This window comes from Catharus ustulatus, chromosome 16, assembly GCF_009819885.2.
Source record: "Catharus ustulatus isolate bCatUst1 chromosome 16, bCatUst1.pri.v2, whole genome shotgun sequence".
NCBI classification, from domain to species: domain Eukaryota; kingdom Metazoa; phylum Chordata; class Aves; order Passeriformes; family Turdidae; genus Catharus; species Catharus ustulatus.
Genome location: NC_046236.1, coordinates 14,211,797 through 14,226,140, shown reverse-complemented (window position 1 = coordinate 14,226,140; position 14,344 = coordinate 14,211,797). Strand labels below are relative to the sequence as shown.

General features: G+C 44.8%; 1 protein-coding gene across 3 annotated transcripts in view; it reads left to right on the top strand.

Moving 5' to 3' along the window:
• Positions 1-14,344, top strand: part of TOM1L2 (target of myb1 like 2 membrane trafficking protein) — a 55,711-nt gene that overhangs the window by 26,416 nt on the left and 14,951 nt on the right. For 2 of the 3 annotated variants that reach the window (XM_033073669.1, XM_033073668.1), the window contains exons 6-12: positions 270-428; positions 1,099-1,215; positions 3,819-3,952; positions 6,471-6,519; positions 7,303-7,426; positions 7,924-8,047; positions 10,210-10,285. In XM_033073669.1, the coding sequence (XP_032929560.1) occupies positions 270-428; positions 1,099-1,215; positions 3,819-3,952; positions 6,471-6,519; positions 7,303-7,426; positions 7,924-8,047; positions 10,210-10,285 (783 nt within the window). Of the gene's footprint in view, positions 1-269; positions 429-1,098; positions 1,216-3,818; positions 3,953-6,470; positions 6,520-7,302; positions 7,427-7,923; positions 8,048-10,209; positions 10,286-13,378; positions 13,445-14,344 lie in introns of all 3 variants that reach the window. The other variant, XM_033073667.1, reaches the window with a different exon arrangement.

Sequence of the window (14,344 nt, the reverse complement as noted above, 5' to 3'; positions counted from 1 at the left end):
TAATTTATAATTGTTTCTCTTTGGCTCTTGTTTTTATTTTGCTTCTAACTTTTCTTGTTAAAGTAAATAGATTTAAATGCTTGTGGGTTGGGTCCAGAGATAACGGGCATGGAAGATTTTTGGAGCTGCCAGTCTGTTCTAGTAGCTGTATGACCTTTCCCACAAGGTGCAATTATATTCTATATTTGAGCCTGTTTGGCCTGAGGTTGCTGACAAAGCAAGTGCTGTCCCAGCTCAGCTTTTGAACTCCTGTCTTTCTGATGTGGCAGAGTGTTCCTGAAGTTGATCCTGCAGCAAATATGCACAATTCCCAGTCTCAGCAGAGGATGAGCACCAGTTCTTACTCCTCGTCCTCTCCAACGGCGTACTCTGCTCCTCAGGCCCCAGCCTTGAACGTGACTGGTCCCATCACTGCTAATTCTGAACAGGTATTGGCATGTTGATTCCTTCAAGTGAGACTCTTTCAGCAAATCAAATTAGAAATTAATTTGCAGAGAAAGTTTCATTTTAACTCTTTGGACTTTGTTTCCTAGGTCTGGCTCTACTTAGTAGTCTTTCTTCCTGTTATATTGTAAAATCTGGGCTTTGGATGTGTCTCTGTGGCCTGGTAATGGCAGCACAATCTGCTGGTCCAGCCCACTCAGCACTATTTTAGCAGTTATTCCCATTAGCCCCTCTCCTTTCAAGGCACAGAATGTCTTGCAGATGCAAGAAGTCAAATGCCCTAATACAGGATTTTCTTTACTCCCTGCAAAATGATAAGTTCAGAGCCAAAGATTCTACTTAAAATATGTTCATCTTTTCCCACACTGGAGTCAGGCACCACAGCCAAGCTCTGGCTTTAGGTGCTGTTTGCAATGGCTTCCCTTCCATACAGACACAGCACATCTGGGTTTGTGATGATAATTCTTTTCTTTTTCTGTTCCTTTTCTCCTGGGTAAACTTTTTATCTTTCTTGGTTTTTTTCCTGCTAGAATGTCTGGAGCCTGAGATATCAAGTCAGACAGAACCAGAGATATCTCAAAGTCAGTTCTTGAAAATGAACTGCTTAAACCAAAAGATTATGCAGTGTTTTGTTGTCTTGTTACCCCAATTTAGATTGCCCGGCTGCGCAGTGAGCTGGATATTGTTCGTGGGAACACAAAAGTGATGTCTGAAATGCTGACAGAAATGGTACCTGGACAAGAGGATTCCTCAGACCTTGAGTTACTCCAGGTAAGTTTCCTAGAAAATATGATTCTGATCCCTTCTGTTCTTTTGTTTCTCTGGGGGGTGTGTTCACAGCCCATGCTGGGATACATGATGGATGTGGGCTGTGCCTGACCCTGGCAAGTGCCACTTGATTTTTTTCATTTGTTAAACCTTACAGTGACAAGGATTTCCTGACTTCCCTTGAAATTTGTTCAGTGCTTTCCTCTTTGTGTAGCTACAAGTTTTTCCCAGTGTTGAATATCAGATCTCCTTTACCACTAAGCAGCTTTGGAATTGCCACAGGTTCTGTAAGCCCTGAGCAATCATGTTTCTTTTACACCCCCCATCACCACTTGTACAGTGTCAAAACATTCCCAGTCACCAGGCAGGAAAAAACACTCCATATTGCCATCTGGTCAAAATAATGATAAGGGTCTGTAGATTCTCTGCCACTTGAAATCTTATCTATGAACTAATTGTCTTTCCAGATGTGTTTTCCTGAAGGTGTGGTGTCTTAAGGCAGGTGCAGTTCTGTGGTGTCCAGAGGGCTGGACTGGGTAATCAGGAGGGATTTCTTTGCTGTAAAATCTCAATCCAGTGCAGCACTGTGCATCTCAAGAGGGAAAATAGGATAAATCAAGCTCGTGTCTCAGGCTTCACACCGATTTCCCAAGGCCAGTGGTTGTGGGGTGGCCTTTTGGCTGAGGAAAGTCACAGAGACCCACAGATGAGGAGCACTGTGATCTGACATTGCAGCTTCTGCCTCTAACGTGGGATTTGCCTTTCTACTGCTTCAGAAATAGCCTTGTGTTTTGATCCTCCAGCAGGGAGGATGGGCTCCCACAGCAATCCGTTCAGAGGAAGGCAGGGAATGCTCTCTGTGACACATCAGAGTTTGAAATCCATCCAAAAACTCATCTCTCCCATGCAGTGGCATTGTGTGTTTGTCTCAGAGCCATCATGGCAGCTGATGAGAGGCTCTGCAATAAAGAGCCTTTCAGTCACTGCCCATTTGGGTCGAGCTGCTCAAAACAAAAGCAGCTTCCAGGAAACCATGACAGACCAAAATCGAACAGTTTGCTTACACTGAGAAACAGCCACCAGCATCTTGACAGAGTAACCTTAGAGCACAGCTTTAAGGTGAAAGAACTTGATCATAAAATGGAGTGACAGCATCGATTCTTTACTCCAGCTGGTTCCCTTCTGTGACTGGTGCATCCTAAATCTGAATCACAGAGCTGGGGAGAACCCGTTTTTTATCACAAATGATGGTTAGTCTTTTGAGAGCTGGGTGCTGCGTGCAAGGACTCCTTGCTTTGAGGTTTATATAGCCCTCCTCCTTAAATAATTCCTGACATTTTCTCCAACAATCAAATGTAAACAGGCTGTGAGAGAGCCAGCTCTGAGCAGAATAGATAGGTACTGTCAGCCCTCTCGGAAAGGCAGCAAACAAACCTCTGAAATGTCACAATCTGCTTCGAAAGTGATGGGATCAAAACTGACATTGGAGAACACATTCCTCAAGCTGTTAAGGCAGCTGGATTGCACTAGGTGAAATTTATCCAGAGCTTAGGATGTCAGACCATGCAAGGAAAGCAAACACTTTTTTGCTTTCATCGTGAAGGTTGTGTACCAACAAGTCATCCTTGTTTAGTGCTGAATTTTTGCTGTGAAGTGGAACTGGGAGGAGTTAAAGATGACAGAGGGACGTGTTATAGCTGGAATGTCAGTGCTTATTGAAGTAAAACCATTGGCCTGATCACAGGCACCCTGCCATACATCACATTTCTTGCAGTTCTCCTCAGCAGACCAGTTTGACCTTTGGTCTTGAGGCCTTTCAGGACTACAGGATTCTGCTAAGTAATTGGTGGAAGATGGAAGAGATGTCCTGGAAGCGTGAGAACTCCTGGTCTAGCCAAACTGAAATCCAGATTTCTTGATGAGAAGCTTCTAAAATAAATGCCCTCACTCTGCATTCCTTAAAACATTCTCCTGAAACTCCCCATAGCCTTTGTGCAGTCTCTTGTCTCTGCGCTTGCTCAGTGGAAGGGAACATTTCTGTGAATCTCAGTGCTGGAGAGTGTGTGGAACATTCACCTTTTCATGCTCCTGCTCCTTGGTTTGTCCTTATCCTCATGTTCTCTGTATTGGTAAATTCTGTGTCACCAGCACTTCTCATCCTAACACACACATAGCACTTGTGGTAGCCCTGATGAACCTTTTCCCCCCACATGTTCCACCATCCACATAATTTGGTTTTTAAGGATGATGCTGCCAAAAAGAGCAGATTGAATTTTCCTTGAAAGCTCTGTTCTGGGAAGGTGTTGTATTAACATGTTTTATTCTTAAAACAGATGACTAAAATACAGATATTTATTTTCTGAAGTGCTCAGAGTTAAAGAAGAATCAGGAAGTTGAATTGTGAATAGGCTCTCAAGGTTTTATGCCATCGTCTCTTGAAGGGCGTTTGATTAGATGTGCTTTTGGGTGACATTTAATCATGCAAAGATAAACTTGTCTTAGTGTTTCTCAGCTGGGGGATATGTTTGGCTGTGAACAGAGCTCAACTAAATCTACTTATTGCTTGTTGCTTATCAGACTGTGTGTGCACAATGCATTTCTCCTAGGAACTGAACCGAACCTGCAGAGCCATGCAGCAGAGAATTGTGGAGCTTATCTCACGAGTGTCCAATGAAGAAGTCACAGAGGAGCTGCTGCACGTGAATGATGATTTAAATAACGTTTTCCTCCGATATGAAAGGTGGGGCATCTCTCCCAGCAACCATTTACATTCATTCAGGGTTTTCACTTAAAAATAAAATAGGTCAGTTGGTGAAATTTGGCCTTCTGGGCCAAGGGTCCAACATGACACAGAAAACCAAACCACAGGAACCATTTACACAGTGTTTTTATGGCCTTTTATGGTAACATTCCTGTTTCAGTTGATTCTTTTAATACTGTGATCTTCTCTTTTGTGCTGTGCATTGAATTTTTGTGGGACATATCCATAAAATGCAAGGCAACCTTCTGAAAATGCTCTGAATGCAGAGGCTCAAGTCTGCAAGTCCCTGTTGTGCAGGGCTGTACAGGTTTAGGGACTTGGGACCAAAAATAGCACAGCCACAGTCACTAGTTGCCCAAGCTCTGCACAAATCTCTGTGCTGCTTCCTGGCTTAGGGAGGCTCCCATGAGCTTTCTCTGCCCTCTGATCTCTTGAGCTTTCCAGTCCCAGTGCTGGTGCAAGGGGAGCTGCCTGAGGTGGGCGGGAGCGTCGTGCATGCAAAGGGTTTGTTTTTAAGAAACACTTAAAATCTTGAAAAAAAAAAAGCTCTTGTGCAGAGCTAATGTTTTGAAGAGCTGGTCTGCAGGAATCATCCCCAGGGACAGGACTTGGGGCACAGGACTTTCGACATGCCAGACAAAGGCGCTGTCAGGCACATCTGCTGCAGGAGGTGACACGTGATGCTGCAGTCTTGGGAAAGTTTAATCTTCCCCTTAATCACAGGCCTGGGGAGCAAGGCAGTAAAGAGTACCCTTTGTTCCTTGCTCTTAGCACAGGGCTTTGTTTCTCAAGCCTTTAAAAATAAATTAGACTCTAGATCTGTGAATTTGTGCTGTCACGGCAAAGGCTGCAAAGACGACTCGGTGCCCTCGATTTTGCCTTTGATTTCCTCGTTCAGAGGAGATGGGGCAAACTTTGAAACAAACGCTGGCTTTTTGTGTGAAATGCTGTGTGTTTCATGCACAAGCAGGATCCTACAAGTGGCAGAGTGTAACTATCACTGAGGTTTAGTCTGGTCACCCTTAATATTTTTTCTATTTCCCCCCCATCTGCGACTTTGCTGACTGTGGCTGATGTGTTTGTAGTCATTATTCATGAAAGGGGAGCTGAGTGATGTTAGCAAGCCATTTGTGGTAGAATAGCTGCACTGGTCTGAGTGTTCAATAAATTCCAGTTCCTCCTCTGCTATTCCAAAAGCTCCACATCCATCATGCTGATTTCTAGCACAGGGACCAAGCTCTGTCAGTGACTCAAGCAGGAGCTCTGGCCTTTGCTGTGAAGCCTTGGGATGTAAATGAACAGAAGCCTTTTGGTGAGAAATGAGGTGGGAGGTGTCTTAGGTTTCCAGCAAAGGGAGTTGGATTTCCAGTAATAGCAAACACCCACAGTTTCCTAAAATTGAAATTTGGGCCTGAATTTGGTTTTGCTGCCTTTTAAGTCTGCATTTTCCTCTGTTACATTAAGAAAACATTTTAGTTCGGTTGACATTCCCTGTTTGTTTTGTCCATCTGGGAGAAAACCCGGAGGATTATATGAATATTGTGGGCTTTTTGCTGGAGAGTCTACTTTGAAAAATTCAAACCTCCAAGGAGCCATGGTGCTTTTCCATGGTAAGGAAGGAGATCAGGCTTGCCTCAGACAGGCCATGGGAGCAGGTAGTTTTGAGTTCACAGAATCACAGAATGGTTTGGGTTAGAAGGGACCTCAAAACTCCTCTGATCCACCCCCCTGCCATGGGTGAGGACACCTTCCACTAGACCAGGTTGCTCAAAGTTCCATCCAACCTGGCCTTGAAGACTTTCATGAAAACTGGGTTTAGGTTTGTGGCCCCAGATGCACAAAGAAATCTAGACCTTGACTAACCAGACTTCTCCTTAGAACCATGAAGGTTCTGTCCAACATCATTACTTTCCTTTGTTGGAAAGTACCAACCTATTTGAGCATAGGTTGTCACCATCTTTGAGTCAACTCAGGATGTTTTAAGCAGTGAATCTGCTGTTCATTGTCCCTCATGCCAGTGTGCCTGGGTTGGGCTGTGCCACACATCTAGAGCTCCTCATTTACATTATTGCAGCAGGAGGGAGCTGCTAAGTAGGAGTGAGAGAGCTGCTGTGCTTGGCTTGTTGGGCTGTGAGCATCAATCTTGCTGCAGTTCCCCCTGTCCCTTGGCTCACACAACAGTCTGTCACAAAGCACTTAATGATTAAAAACCCCCCCAAACCAAAAGATAAATCCTGCAGTGTTTTTCAAGCATGTGCTGCAAGATCAGATTAGTCAACTTCAAATCCACCTTTGCCAAGAGTGCAACTTCTCAGCAATCCTCCCTTTGTCCTGGCTTGGAGTTAAAGCTTTCAGACTTCCCTTTGGAGCCAAAGAAAACTAAATTCAATGGCAAGCATGTCATGGCTTGGTTATAAACTCATGGGTTTTATTATTTATTGGTGGCTTTGATAATCCATGTTGGTTTTTGGTTTGTTGTTTTTTTTTCCCTAAACAGATTTGAGCGATACAGATCGGGACGCTCAACGCAGAACGCCAGCAATGGAGTAAGTACTCACTCCCTTGATTCTCTCACACCAGCTGTAGTACTATCAGTAGTACCACACCTTTTACCTGCCCAGCCCTGTGTCCTGCCTCTACTCACTCATGGTGGATACCAGGAAAAGTAAGAATGTGGCAAACCCCAAGAGACAACTTTTAGCTCAGGAAGTCACTTCACACTAAAACATCTCTGTGTTTACAATCCTTGATGGATTTTCGTTCCTCTATTAACTTTTTTGATTGCTTTTGAGTCCATGTGGACTTCAGGAGTTTACAATGTCCTTAAGCAATAAGTTCCACAGTTTCACTATACATTTTTACATATTTATTTTGCATTTATATATAACAAATATTTTGTTTACATTTGCTCAAGTCACTTAAGGATTTTTGTTTACTTCACCTAATTTTTCTTCACTGTTCAGGTTAATTTTCTTCATGCCATTCATAATATTAGGAACCACTCTCATCCTATTTAGGCAGCCCCTTTCCAAGCTGAAGAGTTCTAATTATTCTTTAAATGAAAACTCTTTTGTAGTCATTTTATAGTGTTCAAGGTCTGAGTTCATGATGAATCTGTACTTCTATTACATTTTCTATTGTTTACTTTGCTTCTTACACTTTCTACAATGTGATGCAAACTTCAGCAAAGACTCTGTATTGACACTTCAATCACAACAAAGTTTTGTTTCTGAAAACAGTTTATACCTAATGTGGAAAATTTTGATGTTTAATGTACTGCAAGAAGAAGTTTCTGGCATGTGTAACTTCTGTTTCTTGTGTCCTGACAGGTACTGAATGAGGTGACAGAAGATAATTTAATAGATTTGGGTCCTGGCTCTCCAGCTGTGGTGAGCCCAATGGTTGGAAACTCAGCACCTCCATCTTCACTTACTTCACAGCTTGCAGGTCTTGGTGAGTGCCTGATCTAGATCATGCTCTCCATTACCTATTAATGTTGCCATGTGGCCTCCAAAAGGTTTGGATATTTGGCTTACAGAAGGATCAGAAGGCATTCCCACTCTCCTGCACTGTGGCAATCTGCAATTGAGAGCCAGCCTGGCACAAAGAGAGGGATTTATTAATCAGAGGGAAGACTGATTGAGAGGGTGCAGGTTGTTGTTCATAGCAGAACTTGTACTACTATTTCTGCTTAGTTATAGTTCTCTGTGAAATCAGCCTGGTGAATGTTCTTGATTCCCCTTCTACAAATTATATTTGAAACCTTTATGGAGTGATGCTTCCAGGATGAATTAGATCATCTCTACATTTTTCTTTTAAGAACACATGATTAGCATCCTCCAGCCTTTTTTGAACAAAACTGTCCTCATTGCTGCAGCTGTTAATGGTGATGGTGTTTGCATATGGTTTGTTATTTCACTGGTTCACTATTTTTTCTCCTCTGGTTGCAGACTTGGGCACAAACAGTGTCAGTGGCACACTCAGCTCCCTCCAGAACAGTAATGCTAATCCTCGGGATGACTTTGACATGTTTGCACAGACAAGAGGCAGCTCCTTGGCTGAGCAGCGAAAGAAGTAAGTTGGAATTTGTCCTTAGCACTGAGTCATGGCACTGCTGTTTTCTAAGGGCATAAATCTGAAAGTTCCTGACTCCAGACTGAAAAAGTAGTTTTGTTGTATGTCTTTGGGCAGAGCAGACTGGCTGGGTACTGATTGTCTTAGTTGATGAGCTCACTGCAAACTTGGACACGTGCTTGCCTGCACTTCTGCCTTCTCCTAAAGGCTTGTCATCCCATCCACCCATGTTCAAGATACAGGAACAGAGGGGTCCTTCACCTGAAGGTCATGGATGTCCTTTGGTGACTGAATTACTGTCATCAATGGCTTGGAAACAGAATTACCATCCTGTTAACTCTCCTTTTAGCCCCAGTCAGACTCTCTCAGGCTGTCAAGGCAGTGTAGCTTGCCTGGCTCCATGCTACCCCTAATTTGTTTATATGCAGAGGGCTTGCATCTCTGGAGCTGCAAATCTGGCACTTTCAAGGGCATTTTAACAGGTCAAATTATTTTAATGTAAAATAAATCTATGCAGTTATTAAGAAATCCTTTGATCCCTGTCAAGTGATATTCAATAAAAGACACACTCAGGTATTTTTCTTTCATATATTATATCTTGCCTTCTGGCTTCAGATTTTAGAGGAAATAGAGGTTACCAGCAGTCAGAATATCAACAATGTCTTGTCTCAAGCTAAGAAATGCTGTTAAATAGTTTATCAAAAATTTAGAAAACTTGAGCCTACAAATATATTGGGTTCTTTTATCAATATAGCTATTGGTAGTGCCTCAGCCATGGTATCAGTGCTGAGAAGAAATGCTCTAATGTAGAGGGATAAGCCACCACTGGAGATTTTGGGCTAGGAGCCTTAATGTACAGTTAGAAAGGAGATGCATTGCAGGAGAGATCTAATCGAGGTCCCTCTGTCTCTTGTGCTAAATGAAGCACAAAACTACTCTTCCCACACTGTAGCTAATGGAACAAGGAGCACGGATCATCCGTGATTTCACAAGGGAGGATTGCTCTATCTTCCTCGGATTGTGCACTGTATAAACAGAGCAGCAGGGAGGAGGAAAGGCATCAGTGTGACATGCTGTGGTGTGTAGGTGACAGCTCTGGATGTGAGAGCTCTGGGTGCTGTGCTCACAGCTTGGGAGAAGGCAGCATGAGGAGGAGAGAGGGCTCCCCCTGCTCAGGCAGGCAGCCCCTGCCAGGAGCTGATTGAGGGGCACGTGTTTGTGTCTGCTGCAGCTCATGCTTCACCACTGTGCTCTGTGAGATGCTGCTGCTGCCTCTGTCACCTGACTGCTACATGTCCCTTTTGCATTGCAATTTAAGAAGCTTTTAACAGCTCTGTAAATAGTGCATTTCTTTGTCTGCTTCACTGCAGTTGCATAATTTCATGTCTCTTCGAGTCTCACTCTGCTTCTCTCCCTATGCACACTCAAGGTCAGGCTTTCAGATGTCATCTCCAAATCTTTGTTAAACATAATCTGCAATCAGGTCTCTTTTCACAGTCCCCCACTTACTCTTGGACATTCTTAGGGTGCTTTAAGGCCTGTTTGCCTGCCTCTCATACTGCTGATCTTACTCTCTTTGCTTGAAGGTGCTTTCCAAAGCTGATGGGTGGCCTTTGTACAGAGCAAGCTCCTCTTGGGGTACACACAGTATCCTCCAAATCTTGTTAAGAAAAAGAATGTGCTTTCTGGTTCCCAGGGGAGTAAATCAGGGTATCCAGAGTATTGTTCTGCTGTGAGGAAAGGCTGGGAGAATGGGGATTGTTCAGCCTGGAAAAGATAAGGGATTGGGGTGACCTGATTCCAGTACCTGAAGGGAGCCTACAAGAAAGATAAGGAGAGATTATTTACAAGGGTCTGGAGTGACAGGAAAAAGGGGAATGGCTTCAAACTGAGAGAGTAGGGTTAGATTGAATATTGGAAAGAAATTCTTCCTTGTGAGGGTGGTGAAGCACTGGTACAGGTTGCTAGAGAAGCTGTGGTTGCCCCTGGATCCCTGGAAGTGTCCAAGGCCAGGTTGGACAGAGCTTGGAACAACCTGGGATGGTGAGAGGGATAATGAGAGGATCTTTTAACCTCCCTTCCAGCTCAGGCCTTCCTATAATTCCATGACTGCTCATGAGTGGCTACTGGATTTTAGTTCTGTGGTTTGTTCTTCCTTCCAGCGTGACGTACGAGGATCCACAGGCTGTCAAAGGACTGGCATCTGCCCTGGATGTTCGGAAACAGAACACAGGAGGGGTAGGTCATGGCTCTGTGTTTTGTTACCCATGTGGAATCCAAGCTGGAGGCAGCTGCTTTGACTGAGCTTCTCATTCTGTATTCCAGCAACGTGGTAGTAATGGCTGTTTTGAAATTGATATCTGGGAGCAAGTACTTGCTCAGTAATGATCTCTAAAGAGATGCTGCACTCCAGTCTAAAAGACTTCAGAATCATAGTGGGTAAATTCTCTTGTGTCCTTGCAGCTTGTCTGGGGAGTCCAGCTCTTTGGAATCACTGCTGAGAAGAATTAAATGGGGAATGTCCTGTGAACACTGATGTGCATTGGCTTGATTTGGTTTTGCTTATGAAAGTCTTAATCTGCTAGACTTTGCTCCAAGTGCATGGATACACCAACAAGTTTCAGGGAGAGAAATGATGCAGCCTTTTAGTGCTTCACATTCTTTGCCATAACTGCCCTCACTTGCAGCCTGTTCTGATTGCCCAGGGCTGGCTCTCGCTCTCTTGTGTGGGCAGAAGAGCCCCATGTGCTGTCACCTCACAGCAGCTGACACTTAAAACATGGGTGAGAGAGCTTGGGCAGCTTTGTCTGCATCCCTCGGTGAAGGCAGAAGTGAAGGAGCTTTCAGATCATTCCTCGACCCCTTTCTACCACCCTGCTTTTTAAAACCGTGCTGCTCTTTTGTATGCAGCTGTGTGTAAGTTTTTAGAGGCCAGAGAAAGTTCAGAGCCTTTTCCAGTCCAATTTTGGGCTGTGATGACCACTAGGGAGCACGGCAGAGCCAGCATAGCATGGGAGAGCCAATGCAGTGTGCACATGCCTCTCACCCGGGAGAATTGCCTCCCCATGCCTTGGCTGATCCCACCCTGGTTCTTTCATGACATGGAGAGGGAGTGCTCTGGGCAGCTGGCATGCCTGGCAGCTTGTGCTCCAAGCCAGGGAGAGTTTGTTCTGGGAGCCAGCTGGGGTCAGATCACAGCTGCCTGCCTGCCCCAGCCATTGTTCAGTGGGAGCAGGGCCTCAGCTCTTACAGAGCATCCCCCAGCCCACAAACCTACCTGCTTCTTCCTGTCCCTGTCCTCCTGCAGGAAGGGTAATTTATAACCCAGGTCAGCCCCATGGCCAGCTGGAGCTCAGCCCCACAAAAACTCATGGCAGCAACACTGAGGGAAAAGGGGAAGCATGAGGAGGCAGGGACAGAAATATTCCTTCACAGGAATTCCTGAATCCAGTGTCACATCCCAAACCCCCAGTATCACTGAGCTGTTATTGGCAGGAGTTGGGGAAGGATTTGAGATTCTGCTCTTTGTTCCTGGCTAACCAAATGCAAGGGGCTTGCATTTAGCTGCTCAAGGGGGCTGTATTCCCCCAGGGGCCTCAGGGTCATGTCTTTATTTATTAACACTTTTGTTCCCAGCCAGTTCTGTGCTAAGCACCAGCACATGTCATTCACACCAGCAGAGCTGCTGCTCTGCCCTAAGTGTTATCAGGCCAAAGGGCTGTGGGTGAGCTCATCTGAGGGTCAAAGTTTTTTGGGGTAAATGCCTTACAGGTTGTGGATCTTGAGGCTCTGAGTTGTCAAGACTTTCAGCCTCTTTTCAAAGGTCCTGGAGACTGTATCATGTAATCAGGAGAGCTTATTTTGAAATGCAGTCTCTCTGTAATTGGTAAACACTTTTTCTCAACTGTTGTGAGGCTTGTGGGTGTCTCTTCTTAAAGGAAATAAAAATTAAACTCTCCTAAAGTTACCAGCCTCAGCATGTGTAGCAAAAAAACTGGCAGTGCTCAGTAAACGAAAAGACAGGCTTTAATTTGGGTAGAGCTAATTTAAGAACAGCTCTGGGGAGGAGCCAAAAGCTTTGCAACACATTCTTCACACCCGTCTCGTTCCAGCACAGTTGTCCAGTGGTAGAATTCAGCACATCCGACGTTTCTAATGTAGTCATTCTCGGAATGGTCTGCAGAGAGGAGCCTGATCACGTGGCATTAGCTGTCTTTTAATGTGATTTAGCAGCTGGAAACAAGATGAGCTAAAAATACCCTGTTTTCTTAATATTGCTTTTCCATGTTGGGAATTGCTTTTGTTGCCACAGAGTTGTTGCATGATCACAACTGGGAGGAGAGGTGTCCAAGAAACAATTCTCTGGTGTTACAGAGGGAGTATGAAATTGGAATGATTTTCCCCCCTTTGGTTTTTCTTCCTCAGAAAATGAGACATAAAAGATTGCAGCTGATTCTCCATTACCTGTGTTAATAGGGACAGGAGAGGTGTCCCATGTGTGCAGGTGTCTGGGTGGATGTACAGAACACACCAGTGGCTCTCTGCTGAGCTCTCCCAGCTCTGGGCTGGAGCCACTGCACTCTGCTGAGCCTGAGCAAGCCCCTCCAGAGCTGGAGATGACTCTGCATCCCACCCTGGCTCAGGGAGGAGATGCTGAAGGACACAAAACCATCTCAGAGTGTTTGTGGTGCTGTGCCATGCAGTCTGCAGCCTGCTCAGGGGAGCTGGATGCATCAGCAGTCCTTTAACCTCTGCGCTTTTCAAGAGGGGCAGTTTGAAAGGCTGCCAGGACACTGCAGCAAACTGCCCTGACTTCCCCTCCACTCAACACCATTGCAGAGCTGCTGTGCTGTCTGTGTGGGGCACAGTCTGTCTGCTGAGGGTGAGGACATGAGCAGGGTGTGCTGCAACCCATGGCTTCATAAACAAGGGGGCTCCATAGAGTGTGACACGAGAGCTTCCAGTGCAGTCTCACTGACTGCAGAAGCCTGTACAGCCTCATTTTTCCTTCTTCTAAGAAGATGACAAACATCAGCCTCACTATTAGCCACTGATTGGTTTATTTTTATTCTTGTTTTTAAGGACATCATGGAGGGAGTGCTAAAACACTATGAACTGTCTGTAGGAAGTGCAGAATTCTGGGTGAGGTCTGTCCCCTTATGGACAGAGCTGACAGGCAGAGGGGGACACAGCTGCTGCCAGGAGCTACTGTAGGCAACTGTGTGTGTGTATGTGTGTGTCTGTGTATGTGGAATTTTTAACTGTTTATTACTTGATCACGGGTTGTTGCTGTGGTTTCTCTCTTTATGGACCTTTCTGTTCTCAACACAGAGGAGAGGTAAAGGTGGGAACTCAGACATGGAGCCCATAGACAAGTGGCTAATTACACAAGGAATGGTGAGGACTTCACCAGTGAAGCAATTCCTACTGCCCACCCCAGTCCCTGACCTAGAATAACCATCCTCCATTCACCTCTCGTCCTGCCCTATTGAACCGCTTGAAATCGGACAGTACAAGGAGTTTATTTCCCACCTACATCATTACCTGGGGCAAAGGGAAAGATTTGCACCAATTTCTGGTTTATACAGCACAAAGACCTGTAAACAACCAAATGATTTTTAGGATCCCACGTCACCTTCAGAAGAGGCCTGGGGATCCAACTGGTTCCTTCTACTGTCTTGATTTATTTATGCAGTATCCACTTTTCGAGGGATAAACACAAGTCTCATGGATCTTATTCATAAAGGGGACACTTGCTATCTGTCTGTAAAGCAGCCTTTCCTGGTAGTGCTTAGCTTCATGGTCTGGAATAAACATAGGGAAATAGTAGGATCATATGTAGTTGAATGGAGTAATGTAGGGGTCATTCTTTATGCAAGGAGGGCAGTGGGAGAACTGCTGCCCAGATTGACATCTTCAACCCCACTGGCGTTAGGAATCAGACTCCAAAAGGTACAATACTGTGTCTGGCTGTAAGGATTTAATTCCTATGTCTGGTGATGCCAGTGCCTTGATAAAATCAGATTTCTGAAGATCACTGAACCTGTGCACATTCTGACCTTGTTTGAAGTTGTCCTTCATCAATGTGCTTGCAGAGAGAAGTTCAAAGCCTGCTTTAGGTGCAGAAGCCAGAGGAAGGGAAAAATAGCCTCAGCTATGCCTTAAAGCCAAGTTCTAAAACCATTTTTTTTGGACAATGTAATCCATCATTTTAAGTGTTTGAGAATAGTACCAATAATGTGACCTAACTAATATTGTAGAAAATCCTCCTGAGACAGTCGTGGCTGCAGTCGAGTT